This window comes from Electrophorus electricus, chromosome 16 (genome assembly GCF_041902795.1).
Source record: "Electrophorus electricus isolate QZ-2024a chromosome 16, ASM4190279v1, whole genome shotgun sequence".
Taxonomy (NCBI): Eukaryota; Metazoa; Chordata; class Actinopteri; order Gymnotiformes; family Gymnotidae; genus Electrophorus; species Electrophorus electricus.
The window spans coordinates 26,366,501-26,387,310 of NC_137512.1; the positions used below are offsets into that span (position 1 = coordinate 26,366,501).

General features: G+C 47.9%; 2 protein-coding genes across 6 annotated transcripts; one reads left to right on the forward strand and one right to left on the reverse strand.

Moving 5' to 3' along the window:
- The first annotated feature begins 21 nt into the window (after window positions 1-21).
- gabarapl2 (GABA(A) receptor-associated protein like 2) lies at window positions 22-2,598 on the forward strand. Its single transcript, XM_026996531.3, has 4 exons — window positions 22-248; window positions 1,279-1,334; window positions 1,838-2,010; window positions 2,115-2,598. Exons 1-4 carry the CDS (start codon window positions 215-217, stop codon window positions 2,203-2,205), a joined length of 354 nt encoding a protein of 117 aa, XP_026852332.1. The 5' UTR covers window positions 22-214; the 3' UTR covers window positions 2,206-2,598.
- adat1 (adenosine deaminase tRNA specific 1) lies at window positions 1,089-20,763 on the reverse strand. 5 transcript variants are annotated; one of them, XM_035532193.2, is made up of 9 exons: window positions 19,519-20,763; window positions 19,369-19,432; window positions 7,623-7,677; window positions 6,217-6,347; window positions 5,494-6,061; window positions 4,436-4,581; window positions 3,731-3,830; window positions 3,472-3,558; window positions 1,089-2,749 (listed from the first exon to the last, which is right to left on the reverse strand). In XM_035532193.2, exons 1-9 carry the CDS (start codon window positions 19,642-19,644, stop codon window positions 2,599-2,601), a joined length of 1,428 nt encoding a protein of 475 aa, XP_035388086.2. In that variant the 5' UTR covers window positions 19,645-20,763; the 3' UTR covers window positions 1,089-2,598. The 5 variants fall into 5 exon arrangements, with proteins under 5 accessions (XP_035388086.2, XP_026852331.3, XP_035388087.2 ...); XM_026996530.3 differs by having other exon boundaries at window positions 19,369-19,437; XM_035532194.2 differs by lacking the exon at window positions 7,623-7,677.
- Between the last annotated feature and the right edge of the window lie 47 nt (window positions 20,764-20,810).

Below are 20,810 nucleotides of genomic sequence, written 5' to 3' on the forward strand. Positions count from 1 at the left end.
CCCGCCAGACAAATGGTACGACCTGACCTACGTCACCATATCTGGGCAGTAGTCGGCTAAGCTAACGTTAGCCAAGTAGATTGTTGACGTTTTGTTTTTGACATTCTTGTTCTTAGTAAAATCGTAAGTTCTCTTGTTTAGTGAGATAACGTTCAACATTTTTATTCAGCTTTCAGTAATAGCATTACGCTACTGGAGCGCGGAATCTGCAAAAATGAAATGGATGTTTAAAGAAGATCATTCCCTGGGTAATGTTTTAATTTCCTAACTAAAACAGACGAAGCTAGCTCTCCGAGGCTGCGTGGTTACCGCAGGTCTGGCTACCTGTCTAACGGTACCCGTGAACTCACCCGGCTGATATTAACGAGCTTCATCAGCTCTCGAACTGGTTAGTTACCGGACTGATGTCGCGTCATGTTTACGTTGTCAGGCCTTACCTGTGACACGGAACGCGGCTATCGACCGGGGCATCTTCTTTCTTTCTTTCTTTCTTTCTTTCTATCTCTCTCTCTCTCTATCTATCTATCCTTCAAAATATCAGGTGTTTTGTAGAACAGACAATAACCGTCTAAATTAAAACCACATAACAGCTGGAGTGTGTAAAGATGAATAAATTACAAGCATAAGGCTGTACATGTGAGACCAGGATAGTACCGGCCTTAAGGAGAACCACGCCGTACGAGTTTTATTTAATCGCCAGCGTTTTACTTTCGCTACCAAAGACGTGGTCTTAAAATGCCAGCTAAGGCCCCACTAACCCTGGGGTTGATGTTGGGGTATTCCCTTGCTTCAAACACCTCAGCTTCTAGTTAAATAGGAAAATATTCTATCTGGAACAGCTGGAAACTCGGGATATTTTGTGCACTTTGCCTGTTCTTGCATACTAGGCAAGACATCATTCTTCTCGTCATTAGTGTTCATTATGGCTCAGAGTCCCTGCCCAGGACACTGGGACAGTCTGCTTTAGCGTTTGAGTGTCTTAGCTGGGTGCTTGTACAGATTTATGAACACTTACAGAACTAGTAAACCTAATAGCCTTTCAGCATACCACACAAAAGTTGGTTTTGGCCTTAAGAACAAAAACAAAAAAGGGAGCAGATGTTTTTATTCAGTGTCTACACTTTCATGGCAGTCTTGTTTTTGGGATAACACCTCTGCAGTTATAATGACGAGTTGAAAAGAGGAAGCAGGTATTCAGCACTGATGGTATTTTGATGGCTGTCAACCTCTAACAAATATTCCTAGCCCAAGGCTCACGTTTTCTTGTTTCCTGTGCAGAGCACCGGTGCGTGGAGTCGGCCAAAATCCGCCACAAGTACCCAGATAGAGTCCCTGTGAGTATGATGGGAAGTGCTGTTTTATCTGAACCTGAGCCCAGTGTTTAGATACTATTGAAGGCCTGGAGCAGGTGTGTAGGATTAGGGTTGGAATCAAGATCTGCATGCAAAAAGGACAAGTTTGGCTTTGAACAATGGGGTTTGAATAGCTTTTGCATGTGGTCTGAATTAGTCAAAATACTTAGACAGGTGATTGTTGAAGAAACTTGTGCTCTAAGGCCTTTAAATAGCTGAGACACAAACCTGCTCCTCTGGAAGGCCTACACCAGTAAACTGATACCTGAAAGACTCTCAGAGCCAGAAAACCTTGCATGGTTTCCTTCTGGGAGGAACCTGCCCTGTCTTTCATCACCACTGCAGATTAATTCCAGCAGCAGCTGGTTGGGGGCAGTGTCTCAAAAACAATAAAGTGGCTGTGGTGAATCTGAAGTGGGGCTGGCTAAAGTTTGATCTGTTTTGTGTAGGTGGCTTGTCTTACTTCCTTCTTCCTGTGCGGGTAGGTTATTGTAGAGAAAGTGTCCGGTTCTCAGATCGTGGACATTGACAAGCGGAAGTACCTGGTTCCCTCTGACATCACAGTGGCCCAGTTCATGTGGATCATTAGGAAGCGGATCCAGCTGCCCTCAGAGAAAGCCATCTTCCTTTTTGTTGACAAAACTGTCCCTCAGTCCAGGTGAGTCATGATCACATGGTATTTCAGTCGTGTTGAAAATGTTAGAACCATTAAACTAAAGGTATATGGTGAACTGGGTTAACTGCCGTGTGTGTGTGTTTCAGTCTGACCATGGGGCAGCTATATGAAAAAGAGAAAGACGAGGATGGCTTTCTGTATGTGGCTTACAGTGGCGAGAACACCTTTGGATATTAATGCCTTTGCATCAAAGCTCCGCCCATCGGATAAGGTTAACCCCACCCACTCCCATGTCAGCTAGTTCCTTCTGGACGAGTGTAATTCTGCTTGTGTTTGGAAGTGTGGATGAAATGTCCTTGCATTAATTATACAATATCTGTACCTCTAGTGTGACCTGTATTGTATTATGAAACTCTAAATAGTAGCATTAGTTCAATTCATTAAGATATTTTTGTGAATGGTATTGCAGTATTATTAGATGTGCTTAATATTGTTTTAAGCACTAATATACAGTAATAAGTTTTAATTTATCTTTTTCCCCTGTATAAAAATATTTAAGAAAAATATTTGAAAGGTAAGGTAGCTGGATGACCTAACCAATAAAAAAAATAAAACAAAGGAAGCCTTGAATTAGTCCAGAGAGACGTCTCTGCTGAACTGGAGCATCTGCCGGGGGCTTCTGGGCCACAGTTCAAAGGCCTGAGCACGCAGCAGGGCCCAGGCTTGCTGGTATTCTTCTGCCGCCTGTTTATAGTCCCAGTACGAGCTGAGCTGCTTCCCCCTGCAACACACACACACAGAAGGACATGTCAGAGTGCACAAGGTGGGGATGTTGGAGAATGTAGCATAATGTTCTACATCTGGACTAAGCTCTGAGGATATTCTAAAATGCACAGATGACCTGCATGTCTGCACCCCAGACACCGTCTCATCCCTGTGGAAATGTCACTGCTGAATATACAGAGAACTTGTAGGCACACCCATGTGTTACACAGTCCTTGAACATACAAAGGCTGTAATATTAATGTACAGTTTGAGCAGTCAGTCTGCACACCACCTCACCTGTCTGGACAATCAGATAATTCACACAGTCTACCTACATCACACTGTACCTGCTGTCTCACCATACCTACATCACTCAGGACGGGGAGCTATCTTTTTGCCTGTCCTAACCTGCAGGCTGTATGAATGAGCATGTATGAGTGCTGTTAGAGAGTGAGGGTGTGTGTGTGTTCAGTAGCTGAGCTCTGGAAGAGGAGCGGACATGGTAGGATCAGGTGATGGGACAACTGTAGAAGAATGGACACACTGTTCCCCATAGCGGAAACAATCCACACTTGAGAGAGATATTCTATTAAGCAGATGGAGACACACATACAGACAGCAATAGCCAGAAATGACCAAATAAAGCAGCAGTTTTTCCTGTGTGATAACATGCACCAGACATGTGAGTCGTATGTTGTCATGGTTTGTCCGGAGAGAAAAATCCAGGATTGGGCTCACCTGAGGGACTCCGGCAGCTGAGAGGCATCAGTTACAGACATCAGGTTCAGGAACGAATGAAAGAGCTCCACCTTGCTAATGGAGGAGCTACACAAAGAATTATATTGGTAATAAACAAATACAGTGGCAGAATTTAATAGAGGAAAAATATGGACATGTGGGTGTGCACACTGAGAACTATGGGTAAGAATGCAAAAGTAGGGAGGGGGTGTGTAGAGGTGTGTGGACGAGAGTGTGTGTGTGTGTGTAGGTTACTGACCGGGCCTGGACTGTCCCCCGTGCTTTTCTGGTCACTCCTTGCTTGTAGCCGTTAGCAGTGACATCTAGAGGCTGAGTGGAGACATCACACCAGCTTATAGCTGAAACACACAGGAACACATCAGAGCAGCTGGACCAAGGCCGCCGCCCACCACTGGACATGCCCTCAGTGAGGCATGTCCTTTCTCTAATAGACACTCCTCACTGGCTGGGTGCTGAACTGAGATTAAACTGCTAGTTTATATTTGTTTGAAAGTGTGAAGGACCCCAGTCTGTAACCTGACCCCTCAGACGGCACTCAGCGTCTCTGTTGTAACGGGCAGCTGACACCTGCACTCAGAACCCTGCAGGGCCAGTGAACGCAGCTTCTTCCAGGCTGCTTGTGGGCTGTAGTTGGTTAATCACCAGACGCAATGACCTTTCACCTTAGGACCTCAGAGAACTCTACTAATTTGGGTATGGGTCTAATATAACAGTGTGTCTGTCCAGTGTGTTATGTTTCTATAAAGCTGGGCCTCGTTAACTACTCTAAACAAAGCTAAGGTACTCTGAAGATGAAACGTGCACCACAGCAGGGACATTTTCCAGATTTTTGTTAAATAAAACACAAGAATAAATGTGACTGCCCAAACAAAGAATCCATCCATAAGACGAGCAACCCACACAGAGACAGACCGAGGTTAACCACACACCTGGCATCACTCACCTGCTCCACACGGCACTATCCTGGCCTGAGAGGAACTGTGGGACTGCTGTGTGTGTGGGCGACTGTGCAGGAACTCCAGGGTGGACTGGTGCAGCTCTGGAGGCTGTGGGGAGAACCCTGCTGGGAGACCCCTCACATGTGCACATCTGGCCAAAGCAAGGAAGACAAACGCAGGGAATTGTTCGTAGCAGGCCGCATTTAATGAGCACGTCTCCACGTTTACACTCCGGCTCTGCTGAGGGAGTACCAAGACAATCATCTGGTCGTCTGAAAGAACTTTCAGCATTTGATGGGGAACAATCAGTTTGTGTAAATATATATAAACATTAATGTACAGACTCACATACTCAAGGTGTCAGGTGGAATAGTACTAGTCAGCATGTGTTAGTGTGTCTTTAGGTAGGAGATGTTTTAGGTGTGGTCTTTACTCAAACATTGTAATAACTCATGTCAACGTCGGCTGCATGTGTTTACTGTGAGGGCTTATTAGTATTTGAGTTAAACTTAAAACATGTTTGCTTTTAACTCTTACTGAAAGTTCCTGTTTGGTCATGTTTAATACAACACAGTTCAATATTTTCGAACTCTAAAGTACATATCTTTAAATATTTAAACTGGACGAGTTATCTTTCTGTCTGATTAGCTTGTTTGCACAGAAATATATATCTCCATATATAAGCATGGAAATATATATCTCCATATACAGGAGTTTCCATTATGTTAATTTGCAGTTTGTGCAGACTCAACCTGCGTTCAGTCTAGTGGTCAGAAACCCTTGTTCTGATCTACTACCCTACAGAGAACTGATCCAACTGATCCCAAACACCTGGGCCATCTCAGAACTGTTTTCAGAAGTGTTCTTTCTATTGGCTGGATTAGCTGGATCAGGTGTGCTGGACTTGGAGGACTGGTTACTTCTGCAGTTCCCTAAATGGTTTGCACACTGGAAAAACAACTGGAAATGTGAAGAGAACAATTTGAGCTTTTGTACTAAATTGCTGAACTGAGCGTGTACAGGGTGTTTGGCTGAACTGAGCATGTGCAGCAGGGTGCGTCACCTGCTCAGTGCTCTCTCCATGGCCTGCTGGCTGTATGGACACTTCCCCACCACCACAGCTCTGAAGTAGACACCATCCTGTAGGAAGTGGGAAAGTAGCGCCCCCTGGAAGCCGAGCACAGTCCAGCGGGCCAGTTTGTCGCTGCAAGAGAGAGACAGCGTGGGCTCTCCACGGCCAGGCTTCACACGCAGAATCCCCACTCTGTGGTATCCAAGCCCGGGCCGCAGGGGGTCTTCGGGGCCTCCTGCCACACACTTGGCCCCAGTACGGTGGAGGTCAGGCAGCTGCTCACCCCAGATGCATGCTGGCAGTCTGCTTCCCACGTCTTCACTGGATTTCTCTTCTGTAGCCTCACACTCGGCCCCCAGGGGGCACTGTTCTCCAGGTTGAGGGGACTCCACTCCAACTTTGAGACGCTTGCGTTCTGTTGTTAGTGCACTCTCTGCACGCTGTCTCACATGTCCTCTCTCTGAAACCTGACTGTTCTCAGGGCAGCTGTCCTCCACCGTCACTGGGGGGCAGGGCTGTGCCTGGCTGTCAGTCATGGGGATGATGGAGGCGTCTCCACCTGGAGGAGTGTGTGAAGAGAGGCACCATCACCCAGAGTCGTGTGGCATGGACGAGGACACACAAAGCGTCCTGTACGTGTGAAGCTGTGTACAGTCTGTAAGTCTAAGCGCCATGTGAGGTGTGTGGGTATTGTGTGTGTACTGTGGAACACACAGGGTGTGTGACTGCTGAAGAACAGAAATGTGACTCCAGGCTGAAGCCTCCACTTCCCCTTCTGATCGCCAGGACAGAAGACACTACTGCCACCTCCTCGCAGTGCTAGAGCCAGCTGGTCCATCAGATACCTGCACACACACACGCGCACACACACCCGAGCTTGTAAAGAAGTCTGTTTGAAAAATGTATTAATTCTTTGATACATAAGGACTGGGATATTATTATTAACATATATAAGTCAGCAAGGGAACAGTCAGTTCTTAAAGTTGATGAGTTGGAAACAGGAAAAATGTCATCAGAATGACCTCCATCTCTGCCGCGTTGGCCTGTACCACTGGAACTACTGGATTTGCGCCATTTAGCATGAACAAGTCACAGCCACGTGCCAGACTCCCAGAACACACAGACCTTTATTACTAGTCTATGAGATAGCACTGCAAGTCTGACCTTCCACTGCTGAGCTCCACGGTAACCAGGTCTGACCTTCCACTGCTGAGCTCCACGGTAACCAAGTCTGACCTTCCACTGCTGAGCTCCACGGTAACCAAGTCTGACCTTCCACTGCTGAGCTCCACGGTAACCAAGTCTGACCTTCCACTGCTGAGCTCCACGGTAACCAAGTCTGACCTTCCACTGCTGAGCTCCACGGTAACCAAGTCTGACCTTCCACTGCTGAGCTCCACGGTAACCAAGTCTGACCTTTCACTGCTGATCTCCATGGTAATGAAGGTATGCGTGGTATCCCTGCCTTCCAGAGACCCGCCTGGGGAACAGATGACCTTTCCATTAGCCTGAATGAATCAGACCTTTGACCTCTGACCTCTCCAGACTGTATCTTTGGGGAAATATTTTAGTTTGTTCTGAGATCAGCAGCTTCTGAGATGCTGGAAGTGTTGCATCAAAACTAAAATGTCCATGAGGCGTCGTCACCATTTTAAAGTCTGACTCCAGCTAAAGCCCCTGAGCAGGTCTGTGTTTGCAATTACAGGAAGGTCTGTACAGTGCGAATGATGTCTATCATATCCCCAGTGTGAGTGGTGAGTCTGTGTGTGTATTTAGAGTAGCAGTCCATTCATGAGAACATAGACGTAATAAAATGGTGAGTATGTGAATAAACACATGGGGAATAAACCTATTTTGCATCAAGATGAAATGACAAACCTGATTTTGTGGTAGTTCTTCATCTCGTTTTAAGATGGGTGACAAACACACCCAAAAGTATTCACAACCCTAAGGCATCTGACTACAAACCCACACCTTTACACAAACACAACTAGGTAAACACAGGCAACATGTGGACAATCTGGATTTGAGATTATGCAAAACACAGAGAATGCAGTGGTCGAGCTGGTATTTGTAAAAGTCACACATAAATGAACACACACGACGGGACATCCTCTCACCTCACGCAGCTCCGCCTGGCTATAACTTCCGCGTGGCTGTCATTCAGAACGTCCCCTGTAGGGAGATTTCTGCTGACATCCTTCACAATAGCAGTTCATAGTACATAATACTAGACTGGTTAAAGCACATCTGTACAACTACAGCTGGAACGTCATCAGCATGTCCAGTGCTTCAAGCTCTGTGTGCGCGCGCGCGCGCGGTGCTTCAACCTCTGTGTGCGCGCGCGCGCGCGGTGCTTCAACCTCTGTGTGCGCGCGCGCGCGGTGCTTCAACCTCTGTGTGCGCGCGCGCGCGGTGCTTCAACCTCTGTGTGCGCGCGCGCGCGGTGCTTCAACCTCTGTGTGCGCGCGCGCGCGGTGCTTCAACCTCTGTGTGCGCGCGCGCGCGGTGCTTCAACCTCTGTGTGCGCGCGCGCGCGGTGCTTTAACCTCTGTGTGTGCGTGCGTGCGGTGCTTTAACCTCTGTGTGTGCATGTGTGTGGTGCTTTAACCTCTGTGTGTGTGTGTGTGGTGCTTTAACCTCTGTGTGTGTGTGTGTGTGGTGCTTTAACCTCTGTGTGTGTGTGTGTGTGGTGCTTTAACCTCTGTGTGTGTGTGTGTGTAGTGCTTTAACCTCTGTGTGTGTGTGTGTGTAGTGCTTTAACCTCTGTGTGTGTGTGTGTGTGTGTGTAGTGCTTTAACCTCTGTGTGTGTGTGTGTGTGTGTAGTGCTTTAACCTCTGTGTGTGTGTGTGTGTGTGTGTGTGTGTAGTGCTTTAACCTCTGTGTGTGTAGTGCTTTAACCTCTGTGTGTGTGTAGTGCTTTAACCTCTGTGTGTGTGTAGTGCTTTAACCTCTGTGTGTGTGTGTGTGTGTGTAGTGCTTTAACCTCTGTGTGTGTGTGTGTGTGTGTAGTGCTTTAACCTCTGTGTGTGTGTGTGTGTGTGTGTAGTGCTTTAACCTCTGTGTGTGTGTGTGTGTAGTGCTTTAACCTCTGTGTGTGTGTGTGTGTGTGTGTAGTGCTTTAACCTCTGTGTGTGTGTGTGTGTGTGTAGTGCTTTAACCTCTGTGTGTGTGTGTGTGTGTGTAGTGCTTTAACCTCTGTGTGTGTAGTGCTTTAACCTCTGTGTGTGTGTAGTGCTTTAACCTCTGTGTGTGTGTGTGTGTGTGTGTAGTGCTTTAACCTCTGTGTGTGTGTGTGTGTGTGTAGTGCTTTAACCTCTGTGTGTGTGTGTGTGTGTGTGTAGTGCTTTAAACTCTGTGTGTGTGTGTGTGTGTGTGTAGTGCTTTAACCTCTGTGTGTGTGTGTGTGTGTGTAGTGCTTTAACCTCTGTGTGTGTGTGTGTGTGTGTGTGTGTAGTGCTTTAACCTCTGTGTGTGTGTGTGTGTGTGTAGTGCTTTAACCTCTGTGTGTGTGTGTGTAGTGCTTTAACCTCTGTGTGTGTGTGTGTAGTGCTTTAACCTCTGTGTGTGTGTGTGTGTGTGTGTGTGTAGTGCTTTAACCTCTGTGTGTGTGTGTGTGTGTGTGTGTGTAGTGCTTTAACCTCTGTGTGTGTGTGTGTGTGTGTGTGTGTGTGTAGTGCTTTAACCTCTGTGTGTGTGTGTGTGTGTGTGTGTGTGTAGTGCTTTAACCTCTGTGTGTGTGTGTGTGTGTGTAGTGCTTTAACCTCTGTGTGTGTGTGTGTGTGTGTGTAGTGCTTTAACCTGTGTGTGTGTGTGTGTGTAGTGCTTTAACCTCTGTGTGTGTGTGTGTGTGTGTGTGTAGTGCTTTAACCTCTGTGTGTGTGTGTGTGTGTGTGTGTAGTGCTTTAACCTCTGTGTGTGTGTGTGTGTGTGTAGTGCTTTAACCTCTGTGTGTGTGTGTGTGTGTGTGTGTAGTGCTTTAAACTCTGTGTGTGTGTGTGTGTGTGTGTAGTGCTTTAACCTCTGTGTGTGTGTGTGTGTGTGTAGTGCTTTAACCTCTGTGTGTGTGTGTGTGTGTGTGTGTGTGTAGTGCTTTAACCTCTGTGTGTGTGTGTGTGTGTGTAGTGCTTTAACCTCTGTGTGTGTGTGTGTAGTGCTTTAACCTCTGTGTGTGTGTGTGTAGTGCTTTAACCTCTGTGTGTGTGTGTGTGTGTGTGTGTGTGTGTAGTGCTTTAACCTCTGTGTGTGTGTGTGTGTGTGTGTGTGTGTGTAGTGCTTTAACCTCTGTGTGTGTGTGTGTGTGTGTAGTGCTTTAACCTCTGTGTGTGTGTGTGTGTGTGTGTGTAGTGCTTTAACCTCTGTGTGTGTGTGTGTGTGTGTAGTGCTTTAACCTCTGTGTGTGTGTGTGTGTGTGTGTAGTGCTTTAACCTCTGTGTGTGTGTGTGTGTGTGTAGTGCTTTAACCTCTGTGTGTGTGTGTGTGTGTGTGTGTGTAGTGCTTTAACCTCTGTGTGTGTGTGTGTGTGTGTGTGTGTAGTGCTTTAACCTCTGTGTGTGTGTGTGTGTGTGTGTGTGTAGTGCTTTAACCTCTGTGTGTGTGTGTGTGTGTGTGTGTGTAGTGCTTTAACCTCTGTGTGTGTGTGTGTGTGTGTGTGTAGTGCTTTAACCTCTGTGTGTGTGTGTGTGTGTGTGTGTAGTGCTTTAACCTCTGTGTGTGTGTGTGTGTGTGTGTGTGTAGTGCTTTAACCTCTGTGTGTGTGTGTGTGTGTAGTGCTTTAACCTCTGTGTGTGTGTGTGTGTGTGTGTGTGTGTAGTGCTTTAACCTCTGTGTGTGTGTGTGTGTGTGTAGTGCTTTAACCTCTGTGTGTGTGTGTGTGTGTGTAGTGCTTTAACCTCTGTGTGTGTGTGTGTGTGTGTGTGTGTAGTGCTTTAACCTCTGTGTGTGTGTGTGTGTGTGTGTGTGTAGTGCTTTAACCTCTGTGTGTGTGTGTGTGTGTGTGTGTGTAGTGCTTTAACCTCTGTGTGTGTGTGTGTGTGTGTGTGTAGTGCTTTAACCTCTGTGTGTGTGTGTGTGTGTAGTGCTTTAACCTCTGTGTGTGTGTGTGTGTGTGTGTGTAGTGCTTTAACCTCTGTGTGTGTGTGTGTGTGTAGTGCTTTAACCTCTGTGTGTGTGTGTGTGTGTAGTGCTTTAACCTCTGTGTGTGTGTGTGTGTGTGTAGTGCTTTAACCTCTGTGTGTGTGTGTGTGTGTGTAGTGCTTTAACCTCTGTGTGTGTGTGTGTGTGTGTAGTGCTTTAACCTCTGTGTGTGTGTGTGTGTGTGTAGTGCTTTAACCTCTGTGTGTGTGTGTGTGTGTGTAGTGCTTTAACCTCTGTGTGTGTGTGTGTGTGTGTGTGTAGTGCTTTAACCTCTGTGTGTGTGTGTGTGTGTGTAGTGCTTTAACCTCTGTGTGTGTGTGTGTGTGTGTGTGTAGTGCTTTAACCTCTGTGTGTGTGTGTGTGTGTGTGTAGTGCTTTAACCTCTGTGTGTGTGTGTGTGTGTGTAGTGCTTTAACCTCTGTGTGTGTGTGTGTGTGTGTAGTGCTTTAACCTCTGTGTGTGTGTGTGTGTGTAGTGCTTTAACCTCTGTGTGTGTGTGTGTGTGTGTGTAGTGCTTTAACCTCTGTGTGTGTGTGTGTGTGTGTAGTGCTTTAACCTCTGTGTGTGTGTGTGTGTGTGTAGTGCTTTAACCTCTGTGTGTGTGTGTGTGTGTGTAGTGCTTTAACCTCTGTGTGTGTGTGTGTGTGTGTGTGTGTGTAGTGCTTTAACCTCTGTGTGTGTGTGTGTGTGTGTGTGTGTGTGTGTAGTGCTTTAACCTCTGTGTGTGTGTGTGTGTGTGTGTGTAGTGCTTTAACCTCTGTGTGTGTGTGTGTGTGTGTGTGTAGTGCTTTAACCTCTGTGTGTGTGTGTGTGTAGTGCTTTAACCTCTGTGTGTGTGTGTGTGTAGTGCTTTAACCTCTGTGTGTGTGTGTGTGTGTGTGTAGTGCTTTAACCTCTGTGTGTCCGTGTGTGTGTGTAGTGCTTTAACCTCTGTGTGTGTGTGTGTGTGTGTGTGTAGTGCTTTAACCTCTGTGTGTGTGTGTGTGTGTGTGTAGTGCTTTAACCTCTGTGTGTGTGTGTGTGTGTGTGTGTGTGTAGTGCTTTAACCTCTGTGTGTGTGTGTGTGTGTGTGTGTAGTGCTTTAACCTCTGTGTGTGTGTGTGTGTGTGTGTGTAGTGCTTTAACCTCTGTGTGTGTGTGTGTGTGTGTGTGTAGTGCTTTAACCTCTGTGTGTGTGTGTGTGTGTAGTGCTTTAACCTCTGTGTGTGTGTGTGTGTGTGTGTAGTGCTTTAACCTCTGTGTGTGTGTGTGTGTGTGTGTAGTGCTTTAACCTCTGTGTGTGTGTGTGTGTGTGTGTAGTGCTTTAACCTCTGTGTGTGTGTGTGTGTGTGTGTGTGTAGTGCTTTAACCTCTGTGTGTGTGTGTGTGTGTGTGTAGTGCTTTAACCTCTGTGTGTGTGTGTGTGTGTGTGTAGTGCTTTAACCTCTGTGTGTGTGTGTGTGTGTGTGTGTAGTGCTTTAACCTCTGTGTGTGTGTGTGTGTGTGTGTAGTGCTTTAACCTCTGTGTGTGTGTGTGTGTGTGTGTAGTGCTTTAACCTCTGTGTGTGTGTGTGTGTGTAGTGCTTTAACCTCTGTGTGTGTGTGTGTGTGTGTGTAGTGCTTTAACCTCTGTGTGTGTGTGTGTGTGTGTGTAGTGCTTTAACCTCTGTGTGTGTGTGTGTGTGTGTGTAGTGCTTTAACCTCTGTGTGTGTGTGTGTGTGTGTAGTGCTTTAACCTCTGTGTGTGTGTGTGTGTGTGTGTGTAGTGCTTTAACCTCTGTGTGTGTGTGTGTGTGTAGTGCTTTAACCTCTGTGTGTGTGTGTGTGTGTGTGTAGTGCTTTAACCTCTGTGTGTGTGTGTGTGTGTGTGTGTGTGTAGTGCTTTAACCTCTGTGTGTGTGTGTGTGTGTAGTGCTTTAACCTCTGTGTGTGTGTGTGTGTGTGTGTGTGTGTAGTGCTTTAACCTCTGTGTGTGTGTGTGTGTGTGTGTAGTGCTTTAACCTCTGTGTGTGTGTGTGTGTAGTGCTTTAACCTCTGTGTGTGTGTGTGTGTGTGTGTGTGTGTAGTGCTTTAACCTCTGTGTGTGTGTGTGTGTGTAGTGCTTTAACCTCTGTGTGTGTGTGTGTGTGTGTGTGTGTAGTGCTTTAACCTCTGTGTGTGTGTGTGTGTGTGTGTAGTGCTTTAACCTCTGTGTGTGTGTGTGTGTAGTGCTTTAACCTCTGTGTGTGTGTGTGTGTAGTGCTTTAACCTCTGTGTGTGTGTGTGTGTGTGTGTAGTGCTTTAACCTCTGTGTGTGTGTGTGTGTGTGTGTAGTGCTTTAACCTCTGTGTGTGTGTGTGTGTGTGTGTGTAGTGCTTTAACCTCTGTGTGTGTGTGTGTGTGTGTGTAGTGCTTTAACCTCTGTGTGTGTGTGTGTGTGTGTGTAGTGCTTTAACCTCTGTGTGTGTGTGTGTGTGTGTGTGTAGTGCTTTAACCTCTGTGTGTGTGTGTGTGTGTAGTGCTTTAACCTCTGTGTGTGTGTGTGTGTGTGTGTGTGTGTGTAGTGCTTTAACCTCTGTGTGTGTGTGTGTGTGTGTGTGTAGTGCTTTAACCTCTGTGTGTGTGTGTGTGTGTGTGTAGTGCTTTAACCTCTGTGTGTGTGTGTGTGTGTGTGTAGTGCTTTAACCTCTGTGTGTGTGTGTGTAGTGCTTTAACCTCTGTGTGTGTGTGTGTGTGTGTAGTGCTTTAACCTCTGTGTGTGTGTGTGTGTGTGTGTGTAGTGCTTTAACCTCTGTGTGTGTGTGTAGTGCTTTAACCTCTGTGTGTGTGTGTGTAGTGCTTTAACCTCTGTGTGTGTGTGTGTGTGTGTGTAGTGCTTTAACCTCTGTGTGTGTGTGTGTGTAGTGCTTTAACCTCTGTGTGTGTGTGTAGTGCTTTAACCTCTGTGTGTGTGTGTAGTGCTTTAACCTCTGTGCGTGTGTGTGTAGTGCTTTAACCTCTGTGTGTGTGTGTGTGTGTGTGTGTAGTGCTTTAACCTCTGTGTGTGTGTGTGTGTAGTGCTTTAACCTCTGTGTGTGTGTGTGTGTGTGTGTAGTGCTTTAACCTCTGTGTGTGTGTGTGTGTAGTGCTTTAACCTCTGTGTGTGTGTGTGTGTGTGTGTAGTGCTTTAACCTCTGTGTGTGTGTGTGTGTGTGTAGTGCTTTAACCTCTGTGTGTGTGTGTGTGTGTGTGTGTGTGTGTGTAGTGCTTTAACCTCTGTGTGTGTGTGTGTAGTGCTTTAACCTGTGTGTGTGTGTGTGTGTGTGTAGTGCTTTAACCTCTGTGTGTGTGTGTGTGTGTGTGTGTAGTGCTTTAACCTCTGTGTGTGTGTGTGTGTGTGTGTGTAGTGCTTTAACCTCTGTGTGTGTGTGTGTGTGTGTAGTGCTTTAACCTCTGTGTGTGTGTGTGTAGTGCTTTAACCTCTGTGTGTGTGTGTGTGTGTGTAGTGCTTTAACCTCTGTGTGTGTGTGTGTAGTGCTTTAACCTCTGTGTGTGTGTGTGTAGTGCTTTAACCTCTGTGTGTGTGTGTGCAGTGCTTTAACCTCTGTGTGTGTGTGTGTAGTGCTTTAACCTCTGTGTGTGTGTGTGTAGTGCTTTAACCTCTGTGTGTGTGTGTGTGTGTGTAGTGCTTTAACCTCTGTGTGTGTGTGTGTGTGTGTAGTGCTTTAACCTCTGTGTGTGTGTGTGTGTGTGTAGTGCTTTAACCTCTGTGTGTGTGTGTGTGTGTGTGTGTGTAGTGCTTTAACCTCTGTGTGTGTGTGTGTGTGTGTGTAGTGCTTTAACCTCTGTGTGTGTGTGTGTGTGTGTAGTGCTTTAACCTCTGTGTGTGTGTGTGTGTGTAGTGCTTTAACCTCTGTGTGTGTGTGTGTGTGTAGTGCTTTAACCTCTGTGTGTGTGTGTGTAGTGCTTTAACCTCTGTGTGTGTGTGTAGTGCTTTAACCTCTGTGTGTGTGTGTGTGTGTGTAGTGCTTTAACCTCTGTGTGTGTGTGTAGTGCTTTAACCTCTGTGTGTGTGTGTGTGTGTGTGTAGTGCTTTAACCTCTGTGTGTGTGTGTGTGTGTGTAGTGCTTTAACCTCTGTGTGTGTGTGTGTAGTGCTTTAACCTCTGTGTGTGTGTGTGTGTAGTGCTTTAACCTCTGTGTGTGTGTGTGTGTAGTGCTTTAACCTCTGTGTGTGTGTGTGTGTGTAGTGCTTTAACCTCTGTGTGTGTGTGTGTGTGTGTGTGTGTGTGTAGTGCTTTAACCTCTGTGTGTGTGTGTAGTGCTTTAACCTCTGTGTGTGTGTGTGTAGTGCTTTAACCTCTGTGTGTGTGTGTGTGTGTGTAGTGCTTTAACCTCTGTGTGTGTGTGTGTGTGTGTGTAGTGCTTTAACCTCTGTGTGTGTGTGTGTGTGTGTGTAGTGCTTTAACCTCTGTGTGTGTGTGTAGTGCTTTAACCTCTGTGTGTGTGTGTGTAGTGCTTTAACCTCTGTGTGTGTGTGTGTGTGTGTAGTGCTTTAACCTCTGTGTGTGTGTGTGTGTGTGTGTAGTGCTTTAACCTCTGTGTGTGTGTGTGTGTGTGTGTAGTGCTTTAACCTCTGTGTGTGTGTGTAGTGCTTTAACCTCTGTGTGTGTGTGTGTAGTGCTTTAACCTCTGTGTGTGTGTGTGTGTGTGTAGTGCTTTAACCTCTGTGTGTGTGTGTGTGTGTGTGTAGTGCTTTAACCTCTGTGTGTGTGTGTGTGTGTGTGTAGTGCTTTAACCTCTGTGTGTGTGTGTAGTGCTTTAACCTCTGTGTGTGTGTGTGTAGTGCTTTAACCTCTGTGTGTGTGTGTGTGTGTGTGTAGTGCTTTAACCTCTGTGTGTGTGTGTGTGTGTGTGTAGTGCTTTAACCTCTGTGTGTGTGTGTGTGTGTGTGTAGTGCTTTAACCTCTGTGTGTGTGTGTGTGTGTGTGTGTGTAGTGCTTTAACCTCTGTGTGTGTGTGTGTGTGTGTGTGTAGTGCTTTAACCTCTGTGTGTGTGTGTGTGTGTGTAGTGCTTTAACCTCTGTGTGTGTGTGTGTGTGTGTAGTGCTTTAACCTCTGTGTGTGTGTGTGTAGTGCTTTAATCTCTGTGTGTGTGTGTGTGTAGTGCTTTAACCTGTGTGTGTGTGTGTGTGTAGTGCTTTAACCTCTCTGTGTGTGTGTGTAGTGCTTTAACCTCTGTGTGTGTGTGTGTGTGTGTAGTGCTTTAACCTCTGTGTGTGTGTGTGTGTGTGTGTAGTGCTTTAACCTCTGTGTGTGTGTGTAGTGCTTTAACCTCTGTGTGTGTGTGTGTAGTGCTTTAACCTGTGTGTGTGTGTGTGTAGTGCTTTAACCTGTGTGTGTGTGTGTGTGTGTGTAGTGCTTTAACCTCTGTGTGTGTGTGTAGTGCTTTAACCTCTGTGTGTGTGTGTAGTGCTTTAACCTCTGTGCGTGTGTGTGTAGTGCTTTAACCTCTGTGCGTGTGTGTGTAGTGCTTTAACCTCTGTGCGTGTGTGTGTAGTGCTTTAACCTCTGTGCGTGTGTGTGTAGTGCTTTAACCTCTGTGCGTGTGTGTGTAGTGCTTTAACCTCTGTGCGTGTGTGTGTAGTGCTTTAACCTCTGTGCGTGTGTGTGTAGTGCTTTAACCTGTGTGTGTGTAGTGCTTTAACCTCTGTGCGTGTGTCTGTAGTGCTTTAACCTCTGCGCGTGTGTAGTGCTTTAACCTCTGCGCGTGTGTAGTGCTTTAACCTCTGCGCGTGTGTAGTGCTTTAACCTCTGTGTGTGTGTGTGTGTGTGTGTAGTGCTTTAACCTCTGTGCGTGTGTGTGTAGTGCTTTAACCTCTGCGCGTGTGTAGTGCTTTAACCTCTGTGTGTGTGTGTGTGTGTAGTGCTTTAACCTCTGCGCGTGTGTGTGTAGTGCTTTAACCTCTGCGCGTGTGTGTGTAGTGCTTTAACCTCTGCGCGTGTGTGTGTAGTGCTTTAACCTCTGCGCGTGTGTGTGTAGTGCTTTAACCTCTGCGCGTGTGTGTGTAGTGCTTTAACCTCTGCGCGTGTGTGTGTAGTGCTTTAACCTCTGCGCGTGTGTGTGTAGTGCTTTAACCTCTGCGCGCGCGTGTGTGTAGTGCTTTAACCTCTGCGCGCGCGTGTGTGTAGTGCTTTAACCTCTGCGCGCGCGTGTGTGTAGTGCTTTAACCTCTGCGCGCGCGTGTGTGTAGTGCTTTAACCTCTGCGCGCGCGTGTGTGTAGTGCTTTAACCTCTGCGCGCGCGTGTGTGTAGTGCTTTAACCTCTGCGCGCGCGTGTGTGTAGTGCTTTAACCTCTGCGCGCGCGTGTGTGTAGTGCTTTAACCTCTGCGCGCGCGTGTGTGTAGTGCTTTAACCTCTGCGCGCGCGTGTGTGTAGTGCTTTAACCTCTGCGCGCGCGTGTGTGTAGTGCTTTAACCTCTGCGCGCGCGTGTGTAGTGCTTTAACCTCTGCGCGCGCGTGTGTGTAGTGCTTTAACCTCTGCGCGCGCGTGTGTAGTGCTTTCACCTCTGCGCGCGCGTGTGTGTAGTGCTTTCACCTCTGCGCGCGCGTGTGTGTAGTGCTTTCACCTCTGCGCGCGCGTGTGTGTAGTGCTTTCACCTCTGCGCGCGCGTGTGTGTAGTGCTTTCACCTCTGCGCGCGCGTGTGTGTAGTGCTTTCACCTCTGCGCGCGCGTGTGTGTAGTGCTTTCACCTCTGCGCGCGCGTGTGTGTAGTGCTTTCACCTCTGCGCGCGCGTGTGTGTAGTGCTTTCACCTCTGCGCGCGCGTGTGTGTAGTGCTTTCACCTCTGCGCGCGCGTGTGTGTAGTGCTTTCACCTCTGCGCGCGCGTGTGTGTAGTGCTTTCACCTCTGCGCGCGCGTGTGTGTAGTGCTTTCACCTCTGCGCGCGCGTGTGTGTAGTGCTTTCACCTCTGCGCGCGCGTGTGTGTAGTGCTTTCACCTCTGCGCGCGCGTGTGTGTAGTGCTTTCACCTCTGCGCGCGCGTGTGTGTAGTGCTTTCACCTCTGCGCGCGCGTGTGTGTAGTGCTTTCACCTCTGCGCGCGCGTGTGTGTAGTGCTTTCACCTCTGCGCGCGCGTGTGTGTAGTGCTTTCACCTCTGCGCGCGCGTGTGTGTAGTGCTTTCACCTCTGCGCGCGCGTGTGTGTAGTGCTTTCACCTCTGCGCGCGCGTGTGTGTAGTGCTTTCACCTCTGCGCGCGCGTGTGTGTAGTGCTTTCACCTCTGCGCGCGCGTGTGTGTAGTGCTTTCACCTCTGCGCGCGCGTGTGTGTAGTGCTTTCACCTCTGCGCGCGCGTGTGTGTAGTGCTTTCACCTCTGCGCGCGCGTGTGTGTAGTGCTTTCACCTCTGCGCGCGCGTGTGTGTAGTGCTTTCACCTCTGCGCGCGCGTGTGTGTAGTGCTTTCACCTCTGCGCGCGCGTGTGTGTAGTGCTTTCACCTCTGCGCGCGCGTGTGTGTAGTGCTTTCACCTCTGCGCGCGCGTGTGTGTAGTGCTTTCACCTCTGCGCGCGCGTGTGTGTAGTGCTTTCACCTCTGCGCGCGCGTGTGTGTAGTGCTTTCACCTCTGCGCGCGCGTGTGTGTAGTGCTTTCACCTCTGCGCGCGCGTGTGTGTAGTGCTTTCACCTCTGCGCGCGCGTGTGTGTAGTGCTTTCACCTCTGCGCGCGCGTGTGTGTAGTGCTTTCACCTCTGCGCGCGCGTGTGTGTAGTGCTTTCACCTCTGCGCGCGCGTGTGTGTAGTGCTTTAACCTCTGCGCGCGCGTGTGTGTAGTGCTTTCACCTCTGCGCGCGCGTGTGTGTAGTGCTTTAACCTCTGCGCGCGCGTGTGTGTAGTGCTTTAACCTCTGCGCGCGCGTGTGTGTAGTGCTTTAACCTCTGCGCGCGCGTGTGTAGTGCTTTAACCTCTGCGCGCGCGTGTGTAGTGCTTTAACCTCTGCGCGCGCGTGTGTGTAGTGCTTTAACCTCTGCGCGCGCGTGTGTGTAGTGCTTTAACCTCTGCGCGCGCGTGTGTGTAGTGCTTTAACCTCTGCGCGCGCGTGTGTGTAGTGCTTTAACCTCTGCGCGCGCGTGTGTAGTGCTTTAACCTCTGCGCGCGCGTGTGTAGTGCTTTAACCTCTGCGCGCGCGTGTGTAGTGCTTTAACCTCTGCGCGCGCGTGTGTAGTGCTTTAACCTCTGCGCGCGCGTGTGTAGTGCTTTAACCTCTGCGCGCGCGTGTGTAGTGCTTTAACCTCTGTGTGTGTGTGTGTGTGTGTGTGTGTGTAGTGCTTTAACCTCTGTGTGTGTGTGTGTGTAGTGCTTTAACCTCTGTGTGTGTGTGTGTGTGTGTGTAGTGCTTTAACCTCTGTGTGTGTGTGTGTGTAGTGCTTTAACCTCTGTGTGTGTGTGTGTGTGTGTGTGTAGTGCTTTAACCTCTGTGTGTGTGTGTGTGTGTGTGTGTGTAGTGCTTTAACCTCTGTGTGTGTGTGTGTGTGTGTGTGTAGTGCTTTAACCTCTGTGTGTGTGTGTGTGTGTAGTGCTTTAACCTCTGTGTGTGTGTGTGTGTGTGTGTAGTGCTTTAACCTCTGTGTGTGTAGTGCTTTAACCTCTGTGTGTGTGTGTGTGTGTGTAGTGCTTTAACCTCTGTGTGTGTGTGTGTGTGTGTGTGTGTGTGTGTGTGTGTGTAGTGCTTTAACCTCTGTGTGTATGTGTGTGTGTAGTGCTTTAACCTCTGTGTGTGTGTAAGATATATTTACCTCTGGGACTCATAGCGGAACGCCCGATGCACTTGGTGCCTGTCCCCAGGGCTACAACGTCCTTCTGAACTAAAAGCGAGAGTGATTACAGCCTTCAGGTGCAATACAACAGAATTCACTGAGCGTTTCTGAACACGCCATGTGCCCCACCTGTCCCTCCCGCGCGGGCTGAGATCTGGACCACGGCGGCCAGCTGCGTCCACTCGCGCCCGGCGTCCGGCTTCCCGCGCCTGGGCAGCTCGCGGAAGCGCTCGTAACATAGATGAGCGACTTCATCTGCGGTCCACATGCTGCTACTGACTCATGAGGCTCGATTAAATGAAGATGAAAATGCGCTCGCAGCTGTTGTGAGCGAGCTCGCCGCGTGGGCTGCGTCCTAATACACCAACACGTGCTAAAGTCTTGCTGTGACCTCGCGCTATGGAGCTGGAGGTTCCGTCTTCTCAGTCTGAGCCGCTACGATCTTAAATGTAAACCGGAGATCTCAGCATTGGGGATGTTTGGCTTAGTTCTCAAAGTTCGACTTCCGTGATTGAAATTTCAACTTAAGAGTCTTTACACATCTCAAAGTAAACGTTTGCACAGTGCCCAAAAAAGTCACAAGAATGACATTGAAAGAGCTGTCTTGTTGAATAATGTGTTTGTTAAATCTTGTTCAATATTACAAATTTAAATATATTATGGTTTAAAAGGGGTTTATTTTCTTACCAACATTTTCCATAGCATTAAATGTCCATATTAAATTTGCTCCAGCTTTTTTTAAATTCTAAAATGAAACAACCTTTACATGTCATCCAACACTGAGCGGCGACCTACACAGTCCATGATCGCAGTTGTAATTCTAAGACAGGATGTGAAATATCCTGTGTCACATCATTAGAGCGTCACACAGGGCTCTGCCTACTCACTCTACACCTAACACCACAACCTGAGCTCTTCTCAGAGGTCATCAGGTCAGGTCCTCCCTTCATCTGTGTTTCACTGAATTAAGCACGCAATTCCTCCAGGAGGCTTTCAACAGTGAGGTAAGGTGTCCCAGCACCACCCAGAACACACACCTTTAACTACTGAAGGCTGAACATGTGTGAGCATGACTCAGTACTCCTGCATGGATACAGACTGTTTCAAATGCACTTGACTCCTGCTGGACACTGAGGAACAGGGAGAAAAATAAATCCTGCAATAATTACCATGCGACGAGGGTATAACCTGCCACACGATCACCATGGTGGTGAGGATACAACCTTCAACAACAGTCACCCTGGCGCTGAAGGTCCAACTTACAGCACAGTCACCGTAGTGATGAGGGTCAACCCTACAGCGCAGTCACCGTGACGCATTCTCTGTGACTTTTCTTTATGCTGGGGGCAGAAGTGCTTATTAATCAAGTTTATTATCAGGACACTGGGTTATTAAGATGACTACAGAAATCCATCAGTAAT

Bases quoted from the DNA above. Each gene is read 5' to 3' on its own strand.
- adat1 (XM_026996530.3), bottom strand. From the start codon at position 19,657: ATGTGGACCGCAGATGAAGTCGCTCATCTATGTTACGAGCGCTTCCGC. The intron at 7,678-19,368 runs GTAAATATATCT...ATCTCCCTACAG, and splicing joins TTCCGCTATGAGTCCCAGAG to GGGACGTTCTGAATGACAGC. The intron at 6,348-7,622 runs GTGAGAGGATGT...GTGTGTGTGCAG, and splicing joins GCCAGGCGGAGCTGCGTGAG to GTATCTGATGGACCAGCTGG.
- gabarapl2 (XM_026996531.3), top strand. From the start codon at position 215: ATGAAATGGATGTTTAAAGAAGATCATTCCCTGG. The intron at 1,335-1,837 runs GTGAGTATGATG...CTGTGCGGGTAG, and splicing joins AGTACCCAGATAGAGTCCCT to GTTATTGTAGAGAAAGTGTC. The intron at 2,011-2,114 runs GTGAGTCATGAT...TGTGTGTTTCAG, and splicing joins AAAACTGTCCCTCAGTCCAG to TCTGACCATGGGGCAGCTAT.